Raw genomic sequence first — 26866 nt, 5'->3', positions numbered from 1 at the left:
TCTGTCTGGTTTGAACCAGGGAAAGATATGGCTGGGTCAGTATGGGTCTCTGAGAAGTAAATGCTAAGATAGGATTAGACTTATGAAAGATTTATTGGGGATAAGGTATATGGAGAATAAAAGAGGAGGGAGCAGGATGGGCAGGGGGAGCTGTAGAACTGCAATGCACGTCTGATGCCTCTGGAAAAGGACAGGATGAAGGAAGAATTGAGTAGGAAGGGTTTCAGATAGCACAGCAGCCCTGAGCTAGCTCCAGCCATGCCAGTGCGGAATCCCAAAGCTGCCCAGTGGCAGAGTCCCATATTTGTTCTAGTACCCCCTGGCTAGGAATAGTTGGGATAAAGCATGACCTCCCATGAACATGGTGACGGATCCAAAGGGGCAGCAGCTGGGGGTGCCAGTGAACTAGACCCCTGCCACAAAGGTCAAAGAAGTGGACAAAAGGATCGGAGGACTTCCAAGTAACCGGAAGAGATTAAGCAAAGGCCCATGGCTGTGAAGTACAGATTGAGTCCAGGGAACTACAAGCGATGCCTGACACAGGGCAGGGGTGGGAAGAACGAAGGAGGCAGTGGCTAGGGTGCAGAGATGTATTCCGAAGGCTTTGGACCTTTCTCCTGGGGCTCATGAGCCACCAGAAGTTGTCACAGGGGAGGTGGTGATCAGACAGGGAGGAGGGGCTGTTGAAGGGCTGTTGGAGAGATGGAAACAGAGAGGACAATCAAGGGTTCTGACAGTAAAATCTTTGGTTTTCTTAGAAACTAAGCCTGAGGAAAGGGGAAGTGTAGAAGCAACAGCAGCAGACATTATATGCTGGCAAAGAGGTTTCTACTAAGCAGCAAACTCAGAGATGACATGGGCCAAGGTGTGAATAAAGATCACTGATGTACAGAGAAAATTCAAGTGCCTGTCTCTAGAAGATCACCAACCAAATCACATTCCCCAGGTCTTGATCATTGAAGAAAAAGCTCATTGGTTTAAAAAACATATGGAGATGCTACCTGCTACATCCTCCTCTTGAAGATCAATGTCTTAGTAGCACTTTTCCTTCCTATGAGCCTTTGAGAGGGTCTAGGACAACTCTGACCAATAGAATGTTGGCAATAGTGGAAATATTCTATTCTGTGCTGTTCATTATGTTAGCCACTGACCACACATAACCGTGGCTGGTTAGAATGAAGAAATGGATTTTAATTTAAAATGGTAAAAACTGTCTTTATTTCTTACTATTTTAAAGTTAAATCGCATTGAATCAGTGAGTCTAACAGAGCAGCAGGGCAGGCATGACAGCTTTGGTCTCCCAGCTGAAAGCCTGCTGGTGGGCAAATGTTCAGATGGCTGCAAGGTTGGGCAAGGTGAAAAAGCTCAGCATTTGATGTGCTGTTCAGCATTCCCAGAGTCCCAGGAAGGGAACTTCCAGTGCCACAATATCCCCTTCAGGCTCCTGCTGCTATGAAGCACCGAGGGAGAGGCTTTGGCAGGAAATGTGCCTTCTGACTAATCCCTAGTTCATTCATTAAGGAAAGATTTGACACTGTGCTGTTTCTTGTTATTATCTCGTAGTTCTGCTCTGTGATGCTGGGTCTGAGAGTCTACAAACCACGTTTCTGCTTTGCCAGCTGCTCCCTATTAGGCTCTCCCAGTAGGTGGCACTAGAGAGTGAGAGAGTCTGGAAGGATGGAGGAAGAAAAGATTGGTTACTTGCTCCTTCCTCATCTACAAACTGTTCCTCTGACCAAGCTTCACTTTGCAAGTTCCAGTGACAGCGCTTGGCTTCAGTTTCTAGCTTTCTCGGTCATCCAAATACAGTTGTACTCCAGTACTCGTCGTTAATTCGGTTTGGAACTTGTAACAAGTGCTGAAACTTATGAGTACACGAATGATAAATCATTTTCTCTTGCAGGGCAGTGTTGTGACTCATACAAATTCTAGCAAGTCCAGAGCAAGTGCCAAGTGCTGAAACATTTTTTTCTCATCAAAATGTGACGAGTACAGGGCTTGACAAGTTCTGAAGCCGATGAGTAGTGAAGTATGACTGCACTTCCAGAACCAGCTTCATCTTGCTTCCTCAGAGTTACCTGTTCCAGCCCAGTGCCACTGCCTCATGAGAGGTCTGAAACTCTCTGTGCACACCACGCCAAGGCCTAGGGCTATAGACTGCTTACTGATAACTCAGTCTCAGTAAACAGTTCTTTCTATTAAATTGTCCCTGTAAAAATACCTGGGGTGATTTCAATTTTCCTGCTTGGACCCTGACTAACACAATCACTAAAAGTTAATTCTTTTTTTTTTTTACTAAAAGTTAATTCTTAAAAGAGCAAGAGACTAAATTTACCAAGTTATTCAACAGTAGATAGCTCTAAACCAAAATGCAACAGCTTATTGACTCTGGTCAACTAAATGTCCACCTTAGTACAACTATTTCATGACTGGAGGATTAAATTACTTAATGATAAACTGGGAAACTTTCTTTATAGGGAATCATAGTGAACACCACTCTTTCTAAAGGCAAGGACTTAGCGATGACATCCATATTAGTTATTTATTGCTACATAATAGATTACCCCAAACTTCAGCAGCTTAAAACAACACTTAGGATCTCACACAATTTCTGACTGTTGGAATCCAGGGACTGCTGGGCTGGGTGGATGTGGCCCAGGCTGTCTCATCTTAGACCACAGCAAAGATGTCAGTGGGGGCTGTAGTCACCTGAAGGTTCAACTGTTTACAGGGAATGGATGGTTGCCCTAGGAATACCGTAATAAATAAAATGGAGCACCCAGATGGAGGATCCACTTCCAAGCCCATGCACTCATGTGGGAGCTGGGAAGAGCCTCTAGTTTCTTCCTAGTGTAATCCTCAATAGGGTGGCTCCAATCATACCTTCCCCCAGAGCAAGTGATGCAAAAGAGAAGACCCACTGCCTTTTCTGACCTAGCCTCCAGGTCACACATCACTGCTCTGCCTTATTTGATTCATTAGAAGTGAGTCACTAAGTTTAGCTTTCATTCAAGGGGAGGAAATTACACAAGGCTGTGAGTACCAGGAGGTGGGGATCACTGAGGGGGCTCATCATGGAGACTATGGCCACAGCATCAGATTTCCAATTAGCACTCAATGGCATACAAAGTGTCTCCATGGAGTGTTGTCCACTTGACTCTCATAATTCCGTGAGGTCAGGCCGAGGAGGCACTATCTACTGTTATTTCCATCTCACATCCGAGGAAACAGAGCAGCCAGGGGATTCACTCAAGCTAAAACCCAGGTCTTTTGTCTCCAAATTTGCAGCTATGCACCGTGACATAGCTGATTTATGTAATAAATCTAGGAGAAGCACAAGTGAAAGAAAAGCTGCCTGAATAAAAAGAGCTGATGCAAGGATTTCCAAAGTGATAATGTGACTTGTTTCCATATGACCAGAGAGTGTAGAGCAACAGTGGGAACCTGGGTGCTCCGTTTTATTTACTACGGTATTCCTAGGGCAACTATCCATTCCCTGTAAACAGCCCAGAGATGGAGCCATGTGACTATTTCAAACAGTTAAGGGGTTGTCCCCAGGTGGTGTGCATGCTATGCGCTGTAGCAAAGGCTGGCTTCCGTCAAGAAAACCAAGTGAAGATGCCATAGGGGGTATCTGAATGATACAGAACTTCTGGAACATTTGCTTGCCTTAAAAATGGCTCTTTTAGAGAGGCTAAAGAGCTTCATATCCTCCTTAAGTGCACTCCCCCAACCCCAGGTGTGCCCACACACAGCTCACCTGGCCAGCCATGGCTCTCAGGTACCGATATCCATGCAGGGGTGTGGAGCTCCAAAAAAGGTGACCAGAAGATCCATGGCTACTGACCCAGGGACCTCCCACCCAGATCGAGGGGTTCAAAGGGTTGAAAGAGTAGAGACTAGAGGTGGGAGGTATTGAAAGTGACTTCTTTAGAGAAAACTGTGCTGGGAGGTCTACCCTCTCTCATTAAAGGAGCTGGGGAAGGGCTGCCCAGAAGGGTGTGGGCCTATAGTGACTCAAGCAACTCAACATCCACTTAGCATAATCACACTTGAAAGGAGACCACATGTATTAGTATCTTTCATGGGCCCCTTGAGATAATATTAAAGTCCAAAGTTTGAAAATTTAATATTAACGAAGCACAGAAATGAGAAGTTTCATCTTTCCACAGCCCCAGGGCTACCTCAGTTGCCCTGCCCAAGGGATGGCCCTGGTAGAAAGGGGCCCCACTTCCTCTTCCTGAAAGCCTTTTGCAGGCTCCTTGGGTCCCACTCAGAGCTACATATATATGTGTCCCATGCAGGTAAGCTGCACAGATTGCTGGTTCCCATGGGAACAAAAGCAGCTTAGAGCAGCAGTGTGGGGGACCATGGGTCTACAGATACTGCCACGCCCTCTTGACAGCAGGTGAGAGGTGCATGAACCCCAGATACCAGATGTGGGACCTGTTGTATAAATAATGCCTTAGGATCATTTAAAAAGAAATTCTGCCCCAAGGCAGTGCTGGATCCCTCACAGCAGGAACAGATGGACAAATGAATATAATGACTGGGCGGGGGTGGGGAGCAAGGGGCAGTCAGCTAAAGAGTATGCCCCTGCCCATGGCATGGGAGCTATATCCAGAGGGACCCAGCCACGGAGTGTTAATAGTAATAGCACACAAAGTCAGTCTAGAACAGTGAGAGTGAAGCAAAAATATGCTGTAGCCCTTTCCTCTCCTCCTACAGCTAGTCCAGAGGAAAGAGGTGAGGAAAGGAGAAGAGGCCTACATCCCAACTCTAGTGCTGCCTGCCACTGGGCCAGCAGGAACAGGGGAGGAGTCTGCCCCTTTAACGAGGACCAGAGCATTGACCAGTATGGTAGCTGGAGCTCTCCCAAGTATGGTGTGCAGGCTCTGTTAGCTTCTCAAAGTGCCACTAAGACTTTCTCTTTCAGTTGTCTTTGGTGGGGGGGAAGGTTTTAGGAAGTGAGTGAAAAAGTGAAGGGATTAAGAAGTACAGGTTGATAGTGACACAACAGTCATGAGGATGTAGAGTACAGCATAGGGAATACAGTTCATACTATTGTGATAACTATGTATGGTATCAGGTGGATACTTGAAACACTGGGGGGACCACTCTATAAAGCACATGATTTTCTAGCCACTACGCTGAACATCTAAACATGATACAGAATATTAAATGTAAACTGTCATTGACAAATGCAAATAAATAAATAAGAAACTAAACATTTTTTAAAAAAGACTTTCTCTTTGTTATCTACTGGTAGCTGGAAAAGTCACAGAAAAGGACAAGTGCCCTGGGCAGGATATAAAGGGCAGTGGGAGACAAAAATAAAATGGCTGTTACGATTACACCCTCTGAGTCCAATACATTTAACATGTGAGTTATACTCCCAAATTTAATTCTCTCAAAGGCTCCTGCTGGCTCTAATAACCTGTGACTTCTAAGTGTGAAGCAGTACTTATTTCACAAATACTTCAGTTGCACTTGCTATGAACCAGGTACTGGTCAACGCACTTCACCAATATTAACTCATGTAAACCCTCAAAAAGCTCTATGAAGTAGGTACTATGAAGTTTTACTTGTGAAGCAACTGAGGCACAGAGAGGTTAAATAACATGCCCAAGGCCACACAGCTAGCAAGTGATTGAGCATGAATCTGAACCAAGGATGTTTACAGCCATAGACCAGAACAGAGTTCCTGTCCTGAGTTCTACTCCTCCATATCGACCCAAGAGGGATGAAAATGTGTCCACACAAAGGCTCCTGTGTGGGAGTTCACAGCTGTGTCATTCACAACTGTGCCCCAAAGTGGAAACAATCCCAATGACTACTAACTGGTAGGTGGATAAACAGAATGTGGTCTAGCCACACAATGGAAGACTACTCAGCCAGAAAAGGAACCAAGTGCTAACACAGGCACACAGGTGAACCTCGAAAAGACTGTGGTGAAAGAAGCACCATGCAAAAGGCTAGATGCGCTACTATTCCACTTCTGTGAAATCCCCACAGCAAGTCTATGCAAACAAAGGGTAGACTGGTGCTCACCTGGGACTCGGTGAGAATTTGGATTAACTGCAAAGCGGTACAGGGGCCTTTTGGGGGACGATGGAAACATTAGAAACCTAGCGTGTGGTGATAGCTGCACGACTAGGAAAACTGACTAGAAACCGTTGAGTTGTGCATTTCAAATGGGTGCATTTTACGATATGTAAGTCATACCTCAATAACGCTGTCAATAAACAAAAGCAAAGGGGGCTGACCCTAGCTATAAAGGCCCTTCCTCCTGTTCTAGCTTGTTTACACACACATGAAAACTCTTTAGAGGAACGTGGGAAGAGAGGGTTTTAAGCCAAGAAGCTGATTGAAGCTGATGACTCTCCTTCCTGATTCCAAGAGCCTCTGGGCATTTGTGTGGAAAAGGCCTACCTCATTGGCCAACAGGCTAAGATGTCTTTACAGGACTGCACTGTTTTGCAAACAGTAATTATATGCAGGGGAATTTCTTCCCCAAAATGAGACTTCTTTATTATTCCCCAAACACTCCTGAATTATTTTACAATGCAAAATCCATGCCTCCTCAAACCAATTAATTGGGAAAATGCGATATGCGATAATGAATTATACACGTCTTTTCTTTGTGAATTTTTTCTCCTTGGGCATGCTAATTATGAGATAAATTGTTGGGGGTTTTATGTCTTGAAATAACTTCTTGTCATATCAGAGTCCTTCTTGCTACATATTGCCAAGCTAAGTGGTACCTTCCAAAGAGGAGGATAAGTCATTTTCAATTGAGATAGTAAAAAAATGTGCCAGTCATACATACATATGTACATACTCTTATATACCCCTTGATATATGTAGATTTATATCAGAAACAATGAGTGAAAATTCAACACACTCTTTCTTTGCCAGATTATGGTGTAGTCCTTATTGTAATATTTTTCCATTTTGAGGTACATGTACCTCCCCTGGTTTACAGCTGAGAAGTCATTTCTGATGCATGAAAGTTCCCTTTAGATAGGGAATGTGTCTCTACTGTGGGCGTCCAATGGCTGACATACACAACTCTCTTGTTAAAGAAAAGTCTTCCCAAGATGAGGCCAAACTTGTCCACTGTACACTTTGGTGCTATAGGAACAGAGAACAGTCATCTGGATTTTATAGCTTATTTCAAAGCTATAAAATCAAGTACAAAGCTAGTACTTGAAAGCAAGTACTGTTTCATAATTCCATCAAGCATGATCTTTGTGATCCTTTTATTATACATTAGGGGATTATAATCTTTACTTATTCAAAATGAGTACTTCTTTCCAAGGATGAAAGTTTTTCTTATAGTTGCTTTTAAGCAAGAGTTTTAAAAAGCCATAGGTACCCTTTGAGCATCATTCTACTCATTGGTTTTGTAAAAAGAAAGCTAACTGGCAATTTTAGACCACTTTGTGAATCCAGCCCCTCTCAACACTTAAATGATCCATCACTGACACATGGAAAAGAAACTCCAATTCCTCAAACCCACTTAAGGGTACTACATTCCTGCCCTTGGAAACTTAATCCTATCAAAGCACAAGGTACCAGAATTCACTCAAGTAACAGGCTATTTAATGACACACCAATAAAATGTCCTACTAAGCTGTCTGAGGAATACTGTTGTCCAGAATTACCCACAATTCCAAATTACATGCTATTAACTTAAAAGAGATGCCACCAGTTTGCTGATTGGTTAGAAACCTCAGAAAACCTCAAGCAGAGTACTACACCCACCCAACCTTGAAGGCAAAGAAGAAAGTAAGGTAATCTTGTTGCCACAGTAGCTGGCTGAGTGCATCATTATGACAAAGTTCAAACAATCTGAAGGTGGGGACAACACACCTTCCACTTCAATGATCAATTTCCCACAAGCCAAGCTCGGTTCTGCTTACCAGCAAACGTGTCTACACAAGCATTCACTCCTACAAGGTGTTTAGATGTTCCAAAATCGCAGATTTTCAGTACTCCGCTATAGATATTCACCAGAACATTATCACCCTTTAGAGAAGGAAGAACATCAAACACTTAAAGTCATTTCAAAAAACAAACACAAAACAAATTTGGACCTTAAGAAACAGTTACAAGTTTCTAGGAAGCCCAGACATTACACTTTGGGGGCTGTCATGCTCAGTCCTTTCCTTTCGGTGACACTACCAGCAGCTGGTGTAATCTGAGATTTACTAACAAGACCTCTTTGGCTCAGACAAGCAAGTACCTTTATGTCTCTGTGCACAACTTGGTTGTCGTGGAGATACTTAAGGCCTTCCAGGATCTGCTTGGTGTAAAACTTGATGGTGGACTCCTTTAACGGCCCCCACTTTGATTGCAAAAGAGTAGAAAGGCTTCCTGGAAATGGATACAGCAGAAAACTCATCAGGGTGATGAAGATTCAATTCTAAGAGTTCAGGGAAGTATGGTCAGGTGATGTTTCTATCCTAATGTAAGCACTCATGCCAAAATCTCTGTAGCTGGGCTAAATGCAATGCCTTTGCTCCCCCCCCCCCCCCCCGTTGCCTGTTTCCCAGATGTGTGACCACCACAGTCAGAGAAGGGACTGGAAGGGAATCAGCACATCAGCCTGACTGGAAGAGGTGGAGGGTGAATAGGAACTCCTTGTGACTCTGGAAATTCACCAGAGCCACTTTTGGGTTTAGCTCTGCTCAACTGCACAAAGCCAGAAGGAGAGTGCAGCAATGCTCTATGACCTTGGGAGGGCTGGCCCAACACTGTACATCCTGGACAAGTGTCTCAGCCATTTGGCTTGGGTCAAAGCCACATTTTACACCTCTCCCTGAGTTCAGAGGTAAATAGGACCAGAGGGAGGAGCACTGTAGGGTGACAGGGACCAGGATCAGAGGATGTTGGGTCTCTCCATCTTCACTGTGAGAAGACTCAATGCCAGGTCATAGGGACTAAGCCATCTTAGCAACCCCCTACAGTTATACTATTAAACATTGAACCTTTGGGCCCAAAGTAAACCTCCATTCACTTTATTCTGATCATCTGTTTCAAAGGTCATTGTGCAGGCTCCCAGGTATCAGACAGTCTCGGCTTTCCCCCTTTCCCAGAGATATGGGGAACCTAGCTATGCCTCAGTTCCCCATCTGCAAAAGGGGATGCAGACATCTACTATCATCCTTAAACCTCATGCCTGGAATATCAATGTGAACAGCAATTGGCATATTTTCTGCTAGACTGTGAGCAAACTGAGAGAAGAAGAAACTTTATTTCTCCTTAATGTAACCCTCAAAATCAAGCCCATTGTCCGGCTCTTAATATATATAGTTAGGCTCCTAATAATAGGCTCTTAATAATTGTTGGTTGAATGAGTGAATATGGATTTCTAACTGAAGTTTTTACATTTGTATTGAGATCATAATTATCATTATTACTCCTTATCATTATTTTATTATTCTTATTTTTTAAACGAACACTTACTGAGTTCTCATTTTCTGCCAGGCACCGTTTTAAGAGCTACACGTATGTTTTCTTATTTAATCCATTCAAAGCCCCACAAAGAAAGGGGCAATATTACTCCAGCCATTATTACTATGCCAAATATTTATTTTCTTTTATTTTTTTATTGTTGTTCAAGTACAGTTGTCTCCATTTCCCCCCAACCCCCCACCCCAGCCATCCCCACTTTCTACCCTTGATCCTATCCCGCCTTGGTTTTGTCCATGTGTCCTTTATAGATGTTCCTGAAAACTCTTCCTCCTTTTCCCCCCATTATCCCCTCCCACCTCCCCTCTGGTTACTGTCAGTTCTTAATTTCAATGTCTTTGGTTATAATTTGCTTGCTTGTTTGTTTTGTTGATTAGGTTCTACTTAAAGGTGAGATCATATGGTATTTGTCTTTCACTGCCTGGCTTATTTCACTTAGCATAATGCTCTCCAGTTCCATCCATGCTGTCCCAATGGGTAGGAGAGCCTTCTTTCTTTCTGCTGCATAGTATTCCATCATGTAAATGTACCATAGTTTATTGATCCATTCATTTACTGATGGGCACTTAGGTTGCATCCAACACTTGACTATTGTAAATAGTGCTGCTATGAACATAGGGGTGCATAGGTTCTTTTGGATTGGTGTTTTAGGGTTCTTAGGGTATAATCCCAGCAGTGGATAGACCAAATATTATAGTGATTGTTATTACTCCAGTTTTACATTTCACTTAGTCAATCAAAAAACTGAGGGCACAGTGAGGTAAAGATTTTGCCTGAGGTTACAGAATTTGCATGTGGAAGGGCCAATTCAAATTAGATCATCTGGCTCTGGACCCAAGGAACTCTTCTTATTCTTGCACCATACTGCTGCATTTGGGGATTTTGTAGATAAAGCACTGGTGTTTGACTTCACTGTCAACATACTGTTCTGCAATGTCCAAAACACCTTTTAAACTCCTAGACTGTGAAGGCTTCAAGACCAGAGACTATGCTTTATTCATCTTTGTCTCCAGCACTCAGCCAGTGGTGGGCACTCAGTAGACCCTCAATGAATGTTTGATGATTGAATTAACAAACCAGAAATAGAATGTTTACATAACAATGGAAAGTTTTCATGCATATCCTCTGAGTAGTACATGCTCTTCCACATCTGAGAGGTCTGTCATTTTTAAATTGCAGGATGGATAATGACATGTATATTATTATTTCCATCAGTGACTTTCAGAGTGTCAGACCAGACCCAGCGACTACTCACCACCAGGCACCTGCTCCATGAATATCTTAATGTAGCCATTTTCGGAAACAGAGCTCAGGTACTGAACGACATTGCGGTGCTTGAGGTGCCTGTGCAGGGCTATCTCCTCATGAAGAGACTGGGTGTTCCTAGTAGGAGAAACAAAGCCAGCATCACTTGTCAAATCCCTGGGGCTTAGGGTCCACATCATATCACCAGTACCTTCCCTGATGCTGGCCATCCCTTCTTTCTCGAAACCTCTCCCTTGGCTCCCATGAACATACTCAGTTTCTCATCTGTAAATTAGCAGTACTAATACCAGCCACACAGGGATGCTGGGGGCCAAAGTGTGTAAAATTTCTCAAGCACCCAGTGGAGTGCCTGCTATGTGGTAGGTACTCAATAAATGGCTGCTATTGTTACGATTGTAGTGTTTGTTAGGGCCTGAATTCTCCAACCATCCTTGGCTTCTCTCACCAGTCCCCATGAAGGGTGCTGTTCTAGAAGGTTATGTCCTCCTGCCTTCTAGTCTCATTCTGCAGACTCATTCCAGACTACAGCAGAAGTCACCTAAGGGACATTTCTGTTCTAGCCTCTGGCCTCTTTAGTTGATTCTATCCCTGGCTACCATATCCCCTCTTCCTAAAACATATACCTCATTTCACTTCCCTTCACAAAGTCCACATAAAGACCATGTTGCTTGACATGGTACACAAGGATCTTCAAACTTAGGTCAAACTACATATTTAAATTTTTTGCTTCATCTCAAGACCCTCCACTGACCTACATCCTACATTCAAGTCACAACAATTTGCTGTTATCTGAATATACTGTGCTTATTAGCTTTGTTCTTCCCTCAGCATAGAATGTTTTGGCCTCCTTTTCTACCAAATGAACTCCTAGTCATCCCTCAAAGGCCATCTCAAAAATTACTTATTTTTTCAAACTTGCCACAACTCACCCAGGAGAAGTAATTCATTTCTCTCTTATGTTCTACACTCAGTATACTCCTCTATTATGACACTTGCCACTCTGGCTCCGAGGCAAGGTTCTGCATTCCCTACCAAACCAGGAGCGCCCTGGGATAAGGACAGTATTGTAGTAAACTTCCAAGACCCCAGTGCCAGCCCAGAATCTACCACAGAGAAGGCACCCAATATCGTAAGTTCAGCCTGTAAATTTAGGAAATGGGACAAAACAGTCTCTAAGGTCCCTTCTAGCTCTAAAGCCCAGGAACAACTATCAGCAATAAAAAGGTGAAACAACTATAGCAATCAGCTGAAGGCGGTGGTACATGCCAGCAATCCCCACCAAAAAATAATTGCCACACCTTAGCCATTGTGAGAATAAGACACAGAATATTGAACTAGAAATTCAAGAGACTGAATCCTAGTCTTGTTCCTTTGTGACCTTAATGAAGTCATTTAATCTTCCTCAGCCTTGGAAGAAGTTGAATGAGTTCCTCTAAGATTTTGCCTTATAATTTAAATATGATAACATGCAATCCCATTAAAAATAAATCAATGAAATGAAATGAAAGTGAATGAATGAAAGAACCAATGAGTGGTGAACAGTCTTAGAGCTACTAGAAATCACTTGTTAGCCATTCCTAATAATTCACCAATAACCCCGATGGAGGGGTCTTTGCATATGGCCATCAGTGTTCATCACTGAAGGCGACACTGCAGATGTGGTCTGACCAGACCTATGGAGCATGCACCTATTATTTCTTATGCTGTGGCTATTACTGTGTATGTAGACTCTACAAAAACACTTCACAATCAGCACTGCAAGGCACTTGTTTAGAATTAGGGTAAATGAAGTTAAAAAGAAATAAACATTTAACTAGACTCTAAAAATGTTGAAGAAATTGAGTTAGTATTACTGGTCATTATAATAAACCCAAAAGCTATGGGTGGGGTTGAAGGGCTGGGTATAAAAGAAGTCTGTCTGGCAAAAATCTAATTTTTCAACCACATTTAATTTTCTGTAATAATATATCTGAATAGATGATAGCCACTTAAAATGGTTACAATGTGATTTAAAACACCAAGTCATATTTTAAATGTTTGCAAACGACTATGTAAAAATGTAAAACTGTAGACCTAGATGATGGGTGGAAATAAGACCAATTTTCTTTTAAAATATGACTGCAATCCACATGCTCCTAAATGAAATAATCCTATTTCCTCAATTCATTTATAATATGCACAGAACAAACGTAAATCACCCTTATTATAAGAGAATTGCAAATTTTTTGATGACATATGCTTTCATCCTTAAATCATCTACACTGTCTGTGATGGGCACAGGGTTAGGTTGTAGAAGTGGTGACTGAAGAAATGCAGAAGGTCTGCCCTACTTGCCTGCTCTCTTTCTCTGGGATTTCTTTGATAGCTATCCGCACTTGATTGCTCAGATCTCTTCCGGCATACACGATCCCATGTGCACCTCTCCCCAGTATAACTCGATTGCCAGTTGCATCTCGGTCATACTCATACTAAAGAAGGAAAAGCAAGATAAAAAAAAAAGCACACTACTTGTGGAGAAGCCCCATAAAAGCCCAAGCATTGTCCTGTAATTTTTAAAAACTTATGAATAATGCTATTTGAGTATCAGGCAGGTCACATTTCTTAAGTTATGTTCTTTTCATTACTCACTTACTTTAAAGAGGTAAAATTCTCAGTTACCCACATATTCATAACATAATTTTATGAAATGGAATTCAAGAAATCTAAAAATATAGCTCATATGAAACTTTTAGCTAGCTCACGTTTTGGAGAATTCTTCCCACTTTAATGCTGCAATTTAAAAATGCTTCCTAGCATGTCAACTACCCCAAATAAGTGTTTCCCTGCATGATCTCTTATCAGCTTGTCAGTAAACTAACCTCCTTCTATAGCCCAGAAAATAACTGAAGGTCAGTAAAATTGAAATTGTCTTAATGCAAAGTACGAATGTGGGGTTGCCCCCACCTTTAGATGTATAAACCTAGTGTTACACATACCATAAAAATTGACCTACAATTAGGATTGCTATTTTATTCCTCAAAACTTATCAAAAGTTGGTGCACAGCTGCATTGTACTTATTTCTTCTCAAGGAGTAAAACAAATGGAACTCTAGGGTGAGCAATACTTAAGTGAAGCATAAGCAGCAGATTCTGTTGTTTCTATGCTCTAATGTGTTGAGTTACAGAAGTACACAGAACAGCATGCATGCATGTCTCTTCCCATTCACTTCTAGTGGTGCTCATGACAGTTAAGTTTACTAATGGGTCCCCATCATTGTCCGATTAAAGCAGACATATCAGCCTGCTCCATAAAGGCTTTTTATCTTACACCTTTCTCTGCCCCACATCTGTTATCTTCAAACTACATCACTCAGTTCATTTCTACAATAAACTTCAATTCAAAGCTAAGAATTCAAGTACCTAACTATATTATTAAAATGACCTCTTTGAGATTATCCTGAAAGAAGCCTCAAGGAATGAATTTCAGTCTAACTTGAAAGTATAATAAAATTTCATTAGATTGTAATTATTGGAAGAACCTGAATTAATGGCAAATCTGAATAATTGCATAAGATTTAAATATACATGTAATGATGGATTATAGTTGTGCTATTCAAAAGAGTTTATGATATCCTACTTTTTAAAAATGACTTTAAATTGTTATATTTAATATATTATGTGCAAGTAGCTACAACTAAAGTCACTGTAGGCATAAGTGAAAAAGCCTGCTTCCAGTTGGTCAACTGTTTCTCTTTTAATCTCACAAACATTATTAATTGGCTTAGACAAAAAAACTTTTCTTGAGGTTGTGCCCAACAGGAAATTTTAGTCTAGTCCATGACAAATTTTTCTTAAACATCTTAGCTGAGAAGATCCCTAAGTAAGGTTTTTCTATAGAGAGGTGTTAAAGTTAATCTCTGAAAGTCATGGATAGTGATGGTTAGTTAGCTCATTCATAAATGAGTATTTTTAAATATACATATAAAAAATTTTCACACAAAATGGGGCATTTTCTTTAAGCATCAAAGATACAATAAATAATTTTTTCCATGTTCTAGGTCTTCTGTGACTCACCTCTAAGGTGTCCTCAACCATCTCTCCCTCCACGTCCATTGTATTGTCCTCTGCATTTAACATCTCTTTGACCAAAGAGCAAAATCTACGACAGCAAATGTCACGAAAATGCTAATTATGATCACTTTTGTTTCCTACCTTTATATTAAACTGCAATTAAATATAAACCAACCTTTTACAAGTTCACGGAACAATCAATCCACTCCTTGATTTGACATGGTACTTTAATGGTTATCCAATCTAGTTCAAATACCCATATGATACTTGGATCCCCTCTATAGCATCCCCACCAGTTGTTGAATTGATGCTTGATCACCTCCAGTGACAAATAACTCATTACCTCACAAGGCAGCTCATTCTTTGAAAAACCCAATGAGAAATGTTTCACTTATACTGAACTAAGGTTTTCCTTAGAATGAATCCCCTTTCTACACAACAGCCCATTAGAAAAGTAAATAAATTTATTATGTCCCTATAAGCCTTTCCTTCCTGTTCGCTCAATGTTTCCGCCAGGGCTTGTTTGTGAGTCATTCCACTAACAGATAATTCTTCAAAGGTGCCCTTGTAATACTCTGCAAGTCTGGCCCTGTGACAAGTGTTCTAGGAATGATTTAATCAGTGCTAAGGACAGTGGGACCATCATCTTTCAAGTTGTAGGCACTCTAGTTATTGGTGAGAAATAAGGTCTTACATAGGAGAGGTATGAGAAGAAAATGAACAATGTGGCCTCATCATTCTGTTGACACAGATTAAGCTTAATTATCAAGTATTACCCATATATCTTTCTCACAAATCCTGCTAGGCCATATCAGCCACTTCTTACACTTGGGTAGTAGTTTATTGGCATACAAGTGATTTGACTCTGGTACGATGGCAGGGAAGAATATTGTACAAGTTAAGGTAATTTCCATAAGTCTGGCAGTTCCTCAAAAGGTTAAACAGAGTTACTATAAGACCTAAGAAAACAGAAGTTTGGCTCCAGGAGAAATGCAAACATGTCCACACAAAAGCTTGCACACAAATGTTCATAGCAGTATTATTTATAATAGTCAAAATGTGGAAAAAACCCAAAATGCCTTTAAATGATGAACAGATAAATTAAACGTGGTCTATCCATACAATGGAATATTATTCAGTCACAAAAAGAAATGAAGTACTGGTACATGCTACAACACAGATAAACTTGAAAACTTTATATTAGGTGGAAAAAGCCAATCACAAAAGATCACAAATTGTATTTTATTTATGTGAAATATCAAGAACAGGCAAATCCATAAAGATAGAAAGTAGATTAATGGCTGCCTGGGGAGTGACTGCTAATAGATACTGGGTTTCTTTTGGGAATGATGAGAATATTCTAAAAATAGATTATGGTGATGATTACAAAACTGTAAATACACTAAAAATATTAAATTGTATACTTTAGATGGGTGAATTGCATGGTATCTGTATCATATCTTTAAAAAGCTGTAAAACTAATTTTCCATAAGTTACAATTTCAGGAAAGGCAGTAGAGCAAATAAATATTTTCACAACAAAGACCTTTTTTTAAATAATTCACCATAATTATATTGCAAATACTTGAATCAGCTGTAACTCACCTACTACAGTGCTCTTTGGTGGAAAAGTAGATTTGAAAGTCATCAGAATTGCCATGGACAAAAAGAAAACAATACCGTTCATCAAACCTGGATATGCTGTAAAAATTTAAAACATAAGGATGATTCTTTTATATGTTATGATATTAATTTTAAAATTTTGAGAAAAATCTAGTAACAGATTTTCTTCCACTTTACAAATTTTTAACAATCATTGCTTTAACAAATATCCCCAAAATTTGACTTTCATTTCTCTATGAAATTTAAATAGTAGGGACATTTATCTTATGTTTGAGTTTGTACTCATCAACTGACTTTATTATGTATTAAGAGCTTACTATATATTCAGTGCTAAGCAAAGCAGATGGGCAGCAGAAAAGGGAATAAAATATGGTCTCTGTCCTTAAGAGTTTATAATTTTACAAAAAAAGACAAGAAAGGTATTTGTGAAATAATTTATCATAATAAAGGAATTTCTAAACTTCAAAAATATCACAACACAGTATTTGTAGCCATACAAGGGAAGTAGAAATAAACATGGCATCTTAGTTCAAGAAAGGCTTTTAAATGTTACCTGGTCCATCCCTAACCAAGGTCTGGATCTGACTCTACAGCTTCTTTAAGAGGTAATTAAGCTTGTCTGAACATATCCAGTGACAAAAAAAAAAATCACCACACTCCATCTACTGATGAATTTCTCTGCTAAAAAATTCTTTACACACAGTGGGCCAAAGCCACACAATGGCCCTCGTTTTGCCCTTCTAAATCATCTCTTCCTGGGATCCATAGCTCCTTTGACCATTCTTTTTTTTTTTTTTAATTTTTAAATTTATTTTTAGAGAGGGAAGAGAGAGAGAGAGAGAGAGAAACATCAATGTGAGGTTGCTGGGGGTTCTGGCCTGCAACCCAGGCATGTACCCTGGCTGGGAATCGAACCTGGGACACTTTGGTTCCCAGCCCGCGCTCAATTCACTGAGCTACGCCAGCCAGGGCTACCATTCTTCATATATTATGAATTACATGACAAATACTGAGTTGACACAGCTCAAGCTGTACAGGGTGATTCAAAAAGAATTAAAACTAGGTTATATATGAGTAAGTTTTGAAACCAAGCCATAAAGAACTACTAGTTAGTTGGACAGCAATGGGAATGTTCAACACATGTTCTTCATGTCAACATTGGTCCCAGGGTCTGATTCACCCTGGGCCCTTTGCACATCCCTGTTGACAGTTGACATAGCAGCAAGAGGTATCTCTATGAGAGGGTACAAACAGAAGGTTCTTTACTATATGTTCTCATACAAGTTAGTTACTGAGTAAACAAATTTTTGAAAACATTCAATGTTTTTTTAATTATCTTATATTTTCTGAATACTATTATTCAAATACCCTACTTTGTTCTTAAGTCAGTTCTCTCTCTTTAAAGCAACATAAACAGTATCCTAATTTAAACACTGATATGTCTAGGACAGGATCATACTGTGTCTTGAGGTAACAGGCAATTCACTCAGTGGCCTATGGGCTCAATCAGAGAAAGGATATAGAGCAATAGTCCAAGACCATACTTTGATGGAAACTAGAAGACACTGAGACCTAGAGAGGCTGAGTGACTTTTCCAAGGTCAAACAGCAAAAGAGGGGTTACAAGTCATATCTACTTTAGACCTACACCTACTCTTGGATGTGCTGGCAGGGTGAGACTCAAGAGTTTAGCCACGTGGTTTAGGCTCAAACGATCACAGCTTCTGACCCAAAGAGCAAGCATCACACCTGTCCTTAGAGCACACAGCCCCACTCCTTCATTAATAACAATGTCCAGGAGACCACAGCCAAGGGTCATTACCAAGTAACTCCAAACTTTAGTTTGGGGTGGGGTGGGGTGGGGGGGTCCCTGAATACTTGCACATTATTGGATCAAAGAAGAAACACTTTCTCTTTCTGCAGATATAACTTCATTTTTTAAAAAATGCTTCAGACAACAGAGTTTGATCTGTTGCATACAAAAAAAGCTACTCTGTTATAACAGGAAGTCCTTACTGGCAATACATTATGAATGAGCTCAGATAGGGCAGTGAAAGAGAAAACAGTCCATTTTGGAGTCTTTTAAAAATTACAAGATCACATATTATAAATAAATGGAAACATTAAAGTAATAAAACATTATCATTACCTGAAAAAAATTATCATTATCTGTATTTAAAAAAATAATTATATTTTCCTTTATGATCTTACCTTATTCCCTTAATAGAAGTGGCTGTGAAATTCCATTTATGGACTTGCTGCAGGGATCAAATACAAAAGTCAGTAGCTTGATTTTTTTCCATGCAAAGAATCATTTTTTGGTTTAATTCTATGGTCAATCACTCCTGCTATTTTACTTTCAATAGAGGTTTAGGGGCTAGAACAATATATTTGCCATAATTTGGAACAGCAGAAACATTTTCTAATGTATTACAAAAATTCATTTGTTATCTCTAATCTAGTTTAGAGCAAATGATCTAATTTGAAATACAAACAATAAGCACATAGTAAGTACACAGTGACTGGCCCTTCGTCTTCTGTCAACATATCAGGAAAACTCTAAAATGAGCATGAGAATAGCCCAACTAAGTTGAGTGACCTGAAAAAATCTTTGGAGAAGCAAGAATGTGGAAAATACCAGTCAGTGTTCACCAATCTTTGTTTCTTTTTCTCCCTGGGCACATAGCTAGAACGCTTTTTACAGCCTCCCTTGAAGCAAGATGGGGCCATATGGTGGTATTCTGACCAATGGGATGTGAGAGGAGTGGTGTCCATCAGCTGTGGGCCTGGCTCATAGCACCCTCCATGTAACTACTCTCTATATTATCTTTTTTCATTCACTACAAGATGGAATGGGACCCAGCCAACCTGGATAGGACATGAGACAGAGATACACTTTTTTATACAAATACACTGCTATTTGGGGGCTATTTGTTTCAGCAGCTAGCTTACCATGACTAACCAGATTTTCAATCTGTATGAGACATGCTTTTAAAAAATAACTCTGTCCTCTCCCTCCACCACTATTCCCTATCCTTAAATTCTGCACAAACTCAGCCTCAGAAGGAATGTCCAAAATCCCAGTTTCAGAAGAGCCATAGACTACAATATCAATACATTACAACAGTAAATTTTAAATAAGACAGCATATATGGAACTAGAGAGTATTATGCTAAGTGAAATAAGCCAAGTGGTGAAAGACAAATACCATATGATCTCATCTATAAATGGAACCTAATCAACAAAACAAACAAGCAAGCAAAATAGAACCAGAGACATGGAAATAAAGAACGAACTGACAGTGACCAGAGAGGAGGGAGAGGGGGATAATGGGGGAAAGGAGGGGAATGGTCGTCAAGGAATCCATGGACAAAGACAACACGGGGGAGGATTGAATGTGGGAGGTGGGTGTGGTAGGGTGGGGGAGAGTAATGGGGGGAGAATGGGGACAACTATAATTGAACAACAATAAATTTAGAAGAAAGTACATTTGGTTAGTCTAAGGAATGTCATAAATGACCAACCAGCTAAGCCCCCTAGAGAAGAAAAGTGTAAGAGCCAAACGACTGAGCATATGGCTTAGGAGAACAGCCACAAGCAGCTGTGTGACAAATTTCTTGCCATCCTAGAGACATGACAACAGAAACAACTGGGAGGATGGTTCCCAATAGGAGAAGATCCATTCATACATGTTGATTAAGTACCTACTATGAGCCAGGCAAGGCACCAGCACTGAAAACATGACAGAGAACAACAAAGTCCCTGCCCTGAGATTTCTTACATTAGAGTGAGGGAGATGGGCAATAAATTGCATAGCAAAGTAATAACATGCTGGAGGGTGAAAAGTATTACAAAAGTAAGTAAATAAGCAGGGATGGGTATTAAAGTGGGATAGAAGGTTATGATGTTAAATCTGATGTTCAGGGCACGTCTCTCTGATGACTTTTGAACAGAAAAAAGGGTGGGGGTGAAACAGTCAGCCATGCAGACAACTGGGGGAATAGCACCAGGCAGAAGAAACAGCACATGCAAAGGCCCTGAGGTAGCAGTATGCTTGGCATGTTTGGGGACCAGCAAGGAGGGGTCTGAGTGGAGTGAGTGAGCGGGGAGTGGCAGAGGAAGCTGGAGAGTTCATGAGGGAGATCATGGCTCCAGGATCCTCCAGGCACTACTCAGCTTCTGCACTGCTACCTGCAAAATGCAGATTTTGGGGGAGTAATCTCGGCTATCTGTGACAACTGTGTTAAGAGCATAGCATTCTTGTGTAAGTTTGTCCTGTTTCTGACATAAGTATAAAAGGTACTCCCCAGAAAGGGCCTCCCAAAACCAGCAGCTCTACCTGTGTGGACAGTGTTGGTGGCTACTATGTGCCTGTTGGTGACTTTGAGGCCCATGAGGAGCTGAGGGAGAAGTGTGCATTTTCTCCTGCCCTGTGTGGCCTCCTTGCATCAGTATGCTGTGTAGAGCTTGTGCCAGCTTGAGACAGCCAATTTTGCACATCTCTTCCTAACCCCATGTTCGGTGATCCAATGCAGGTTGCTTAAAACTGCCCATGGTAGAAGAATTTATACCACAGAAATCAGCAAACATGACAAATCAGCCCTCTTCTTCCATGTCCCTTGGAGAGTTGGTTGTTAAACCTTGACCAACATAAGTTCCTGAACCCTTGGCTAATAAACCATAGTTAATCTCATTGTATAGCAATGCTGTATGTGGGTGAAAGTGTGCATGGGTGTGGTCTGTCCCACCAGCCATAGCCCACTGGGAAAAAATGCAACATCATGTAGAGAAATGTCATCTCACTCTATGCCAGTGATTTTCAACCTTCCTCATGTCATGGCACACCTAAATTAATTACTAAAATTCCGTGGAACACCAAAAAATATGTATTTTGCCTATCTGACAAAAATAGGTGTAATTTTGATTCATTCACACGGGACAGCTATTGTTGTGTTGGCTGTTGTCATTTTTTATTTGACACTCTAAGGGAAAAGAGTCAGTGCCCTTGACTACATAGTCAGGTATTGCATATTTTAAAAATTCTTGTGGCACCCCAGTATGTCTCTTGTGACACACCAGGGTACCGCGGCACACTAGTTGAAAAGCACTGCTCTAGGCAAATCTGCTTGCTTTCACAACCTGCAGAATTTCAAAACTGCACATGAAGGCAAAAGCAAAGGATTCCTCTCAAAGAAAAAATGGAATTTATATTTGTCTGAGACATTTGCTCTGACAACTCTAAGCACTTGTGTAAAACATTTCATCAGTCAAGGAAAACCAACAGTTGCTGCTTATATAGTTCTTTTCCATTCCTTATTATGGACTACATGCAAACAAAGTAAAACATTTACAACTAGTAAGCTATTGTAGTATATATACCAATGGAAATTTCCACTAAGGGCCAGCAACCATCATAAGATTCAAATTAAGTGGGTAAAGTCTGTAGAATTCCATGAGACAAAAACCATTTTGCTGTAAAAGTATGAGGAGTCATTTTAATAGAATTAGTTTTTCCACAAGTACTTGTCAAAATATGAGGTGTTTTGTACCTGTATCAATGGAATAGTGAGATTACAGGTTAAAATTTTGAAAATTCTCCTGTATCACAGTGGCATCAATGATACAAAGAAAATAAGCAAAGTTATTCTCTAGTACAAGAATTTCAACACCAAGAATAGGGTGCTTCATGGAGATAGTGCCTGGAGAGGGGCACAAAGGAAGCACAAAGAGGGGTTTTGGGGGTGAAGTCTCTTTCTTGACCTGCACTGAGTACCTAAGTGTGTTCATTTAGTCCAAATCCACAGTTTATGATTGATACACTTTTCTGTGTGTATGTAATACTAATAAAAAGATTAAAAAAACCCAAGGGGCAAATTTAATAGAAACACATGTAGTCTTTTTTTAAATTTAATTCTTATTGTATTTTTTGACACATGCATTCTTCACATGAGATATATCTGTATGTAAACCATATATGTATTTTATTGTATCTTTAATTGTTCTCTTTTGCACTCAAATATTTAACACACACAGGGCAGGGAAAAAAACCCAAGCACATTATGGCAGTTCATTTTCACTATTGGCTGCTGACTCTATATCAACGAGAAAAAGGTTGCTTCACTGTTAAATATTACACGAGTTTCCTGGTTTAGCTTCTATTATGGACTAAATACTTGTGTTCCTGAATATTCATCTATTGCAGTCCTAACCTCCAATGTGATGGCAATTAGAAGTGGGGCCTTTGGGGGTGATTAGATCATGAGGGTAGAGCCCCCATGATAGGATTAGTACCCTTATAAGTGAGAGACAGGAGAGAGTCCCCCGCTCAGTCATGTGAAGACATTGCAGGACCACTATCTGCAAACCAGGAAGAGGGCTTTCACTGGACTCCAACCATGCTGGCACCCTGATCTCAGACTTCTTAGCTTCTAGAACTGTGAGGAATAAATTTCTGTTGTTTAAATCACCTTGTCTATGGTATTCTGTAACAGCATCTTAAGCAGATTAAGACAACTTGAGATATCATTCATAACTATTTCTTTATACCTTTACTGAGGTGTAATTGATATATTAAAAAACTGCCCAGCCTCCTGTCAAGATGGTGACATAGGCACACATGGCTCACCTCTTTGCACAACCACATCAAAATTACAACTAAAATACAGAACAACCATCACTTGGGAACATCAGAAATCGAGTTGAATGGAAGTCTGACAACTACAGAACTGAAGAAACCACATCCATCCAGACTGGTCGGAGGGGAATGGACTGGCCCTCCACCCATGTGGATAACAATTCAGGAGGGACATCTTAGGAGTGAGGAGTCCCAGACCCACACCAGGCCCCCCAGCCCAGGGTGCCAGTGCCAGGAAGATAATTCCCCACAACTTCTGGCTGTGAAAACCAGCAGGGATTGAGTTGGTGCAGGAGGTTTCTGGAGCCCTAAACAGTTCCTCTTCGGGAACCCACACATGGACTCGCACCCTCTGAACTACAGCACCAGGGTGGCAGCTTGAAGGGCACCAATGGCATACAGGGACGAACTGAAGTGTCTGGCATCAGGGAGAGCAGAGGCCATTGTCCCTTTGCTGAGCCCTGTCCTCATAGAGCTGTCAAGCTGGTGCCACATTTGAGGCTCCATCAACTGGCTAACACTGTGTGGCCCACCTTGGAGATCCACAGAGGATCTAGGCCACCCAACTTATGGGCTCATCCAAGCTTCTTTTCCTTAAGAATGGCTGGTCTTGGCTCCTAAATTCTATCAAATAAGCAACAGCTGGCTTCAGTGAGCCCTAGAGGCTGCCAGATTAGAGTCACAGATTGGTTTCATCTGGGAATCTCCAAGTCCAGCACAAGTAGCAGCCATCTCAGACTGCTTCATACTTCAGGAAGGGTGACCCTGGGAAAAACGCAGGTGGGGGCTGACGTTGGCCTGCAATGCCCGGGAAACCTTGGGGCCAACACACCCAGTGGACAGCTACAGACCATGTAGGAGTACCACCACCCTGCCCCTGCACAGCAGATGCTCCATGAAGGGCAGACATTGGTGGTCTGTGGACATAGCCAACCCTTCCAGCTGACTGCCCTGAGTAAATCCCTCCCATTGATCTGCTGACAGCAACCAAGGTTCAACTACAAGAGGAGGGTGTACTCATCCCACATGAAAGGTGTACCTTGGGTACCTAGCTTGAGTGATAGGAGAGGCTGTGCCACTGGACTTTACATGATACCTGCTACTTACGCCACACTACCAAGATACAGAATCAAGGCAGTTCTACCCAATACACAGAAACAAACAGGGGGAGGCTACCAAAATGAAGAGACAAAGAAACAGGGCCCAAATGAAAGAACACATCAAAACTCCAGAAAAAGAGCTAAATGAAACGGAGATAAGCAATCTATCAGATGCAGAGTTCAAAACACTGGTTATAAGGATGCTCAAGTAACTTAGTGAGGACCTACCTCAAGAGCATAAAAAAGATCCACTCAGGAACAAAGGATAGACTAATTGAAATAAAGAACAATTTACAGGGAAACAACAGTAGAGTGGATGAAGCCGAGAATCAAATCAATGATTTGTAACAAAGGGAAGAAAAAAACAACCAATCAGAACAATGAGAAGAAAAAAGAATTTAAAAAGATGAGGATAGTATAAACAGCTTCTGGGACAACTTCAAACATTCTAACATTTGCCTCATAAAGGTGCCAGAAGGAGAAGAGAAAGAATAAGAAATTGAAAATCTGGCTGAAGGAATAGTGAAGGAATAGTGAAAGAAAACTTCCCTAATTTGGTGAAAGAAATAGACATGCAAGTCCAGGAAGCACAGAGAGTCCTAATTATGAAGGATGCTAAGAAGCCCACTCCAAGACACATCATTATCAAAAGTCCAAAGGTTGAAAAAAAAGAGAGACTCTTAAAAGCAAGAGAAAAGAAGTGAGTTACTGGAAGGTTGCCAAATGGGAGGGGGGAGGAGGGAGGTGGAGAATGGGTGAAGAGATGAGGGGATTAAGAAGTACAAACAGGTAGTTACAGAAGAGCCATGGGGATGTAAAGTACAGTATAGGAAATGAAGTAGTCAAGAACTTATATGCATGACCCACAGACATGAACAATGGTGGGGGACTGCCTGAGGGAGTGGAGTGTGCTGGGTGTAGGGAGGCAAAGGAGGAAAAATGAGGACAACTGCAATAGCATAATCAATATAATATAATTAAAAATAAATTTTAAAAACTGCACATACTTAATATGCATAACTTGATGAGTATGGATGTATGCAAACACCCATGACATCATCACCACAATCAAAGTAATATATCTATTAACCCACAAAGTGCCTTTGTGTCTCTTGGTTTTTGTTTTTATTTGTGTGTCTGTGGTAAGAACACATAATGTGGGATTTACCGTCTTAAAAATTTCAAAGTGTACAATAATACACCATGCTGTTAACTACAAGCACTATGCTGTATAGCAGATGGCTGCAATTTATTCATGTAGCATAACTAAAACTTCATATCTACTGAACAATGGGAAGCTGTATCCTTACTATTTCTAATAAGGAATTTCTAATATGATTTAGCCTCTTCTTACTGTCCAATGTTGCATTTTATTTTTTAAGATATTGTTTATTTTCACTTAAGATAATTTGCCTATACTCTTGTTTCCAGGAAAAAAATAATCCTCCTTTGCCAAGTTAATGGCAGAACTCTGTGCATGCCATGAAAACATATACACAGCAAATAAACCTATCTAACGCATTTGTCAAAGGTGTTACAACTTTTTATTACTACAAAACATTTTATTAAAGCAAAAAAAGCTGGTGATGTGTTTCAGACACACAGATATGAAATACAGCTGTTATCACAAAACATCGGGCCTGATCCATCATTTATGTAATGTCTTCAATGGGCAATTAGATTCAAATGTTTTCTCTTCTATATGGTCAGTGTGAATAAAATTGGAAAGTTACAAGTCTGACAGCAGCTATTAAAATTTAAACATGTTTATTCCTGAATTCAGCAGGTCTATTTCTGGGAATCCCTGCTCTGGAAACAGCTACATGAGCGTAGTAGTGTGTAACCACCAGAATGTGCACTGATGTATCTACTATTGGGTAGAGAGCAAAAGAGACCTAATGTGCATCGGCAAGAAAGTGGTAAAATAAACTATGGTTCATCCATACTTGGAAATGCACCACATGATATAAGAATATCAGGAATATTATGCATAAAAAACCAGGCAGATCACTGCTTGAGTATAGTGAATAGAGGTATACACACATTATACACATAGAAGTGAGTTTATAAAAAAAGTACAGATGGATAGCCACCAAATTATTGGGGATGGGAATGGGGGCCAGGTTTAAGAGATCTGTAGGGACTTTCCTTTTACTCCTTATCTACTTCCTCATGGTTTAACTTTTTTCAACATGCCTGTATTAATTTATACATATATACATATGTACAAATACATAAACAACATATGATATAAATATGGTATTTTTCTGTGTATAGTGTGCTCCCATGTACAATGCACACCTACATTTGTGGCCCAAACTTTCAGGGAAAAATCTTTCATTTTAAATTTTTAATTCAATTTTTGATTTATTTATATTGAGGTACTTGTCTTTTATATTATAAAGGAATTATAGCATTTATTTTTGAACATATGGTACAAGAAATTTTATGTAACAAATGATTACAAAACATAACAGTTACAAAGTATTTCAGGCACTACCCATGTATAATGTGTATCCTTATTTTTCCCTCAAAAATGTGGGCAAAAAAAGTGTGCATTATACACAACAACATACAGAATATATAATGGGAAAGCATGCCTCTTTTCTTTCATCTGTGGTTACTCTCACATCTACTCCCACAACTCAGAAGTTAGGCACAACTGCCTGCTCTTTCAAGTACAACATAGACTCTCCCTTCTACTTAAGAATCCAATTT

General features: G+C 40.5%; 1 protein-coding gene across 1 annotated transcript in view; it reads right to left on the bottom strand.

The window, feature by feature from the left end:
• The window catches only part of MAP3K15 (mitogen-activated protein kinase kinase kinase 15), a 92228-nt gene that overhangs the window by 13389 nt on the left and 51973 nt on the right, over positions 1-26866 (bottom strand). The window contains exons 13-19 of the mRNA XM_045855863.1: positions 18626-18672; positions 16398-16493; positions 14797-14881; positions 13078-13211; positions 10733-10860; positions 8249-8379; positions 7926-8031 (exon numbers count right to left, since the gene is read on the bottom strand). Of these exons, the coding sequence (XP_045711819.1) occupies positions 7926-8031; positions 8249-8379; positions 10733-10860; positions 13078-13211; positions 14797-14881; positions 16398-16493; positions 18626-18672 (727 nt within the window). The remainder of the gene's footprint in view (positions 1-7925; positions 8032-8248; positions 8380-10732; positions 10861-13077; positions 13212-14796; positions 14882-16397; positions 16494-18625; positions 18673-26866) is intronic.

This window comes from Phyllostomus hastatus, unplaced genomic scaffold (genome assembly GCF_019186645.2).
Source record: "Phyllostomus hastatus isolate PE091 unplaced genomic scaffold, TTU_PhHast_1.1 phas_scaffold_12, whole genome shotgun sequence".
Lineage (NCBI taxonomy): Eukaryota > Metazoa > Chordata > Mammalia > Chiroptera > Phyllostomidae > Phyllostomus > Phyllostomus hastatus.
Note: the sequence above shows the minus strand (reverse complement) of the source record. Positions and strands in the feature narration are given on the sequence as shown.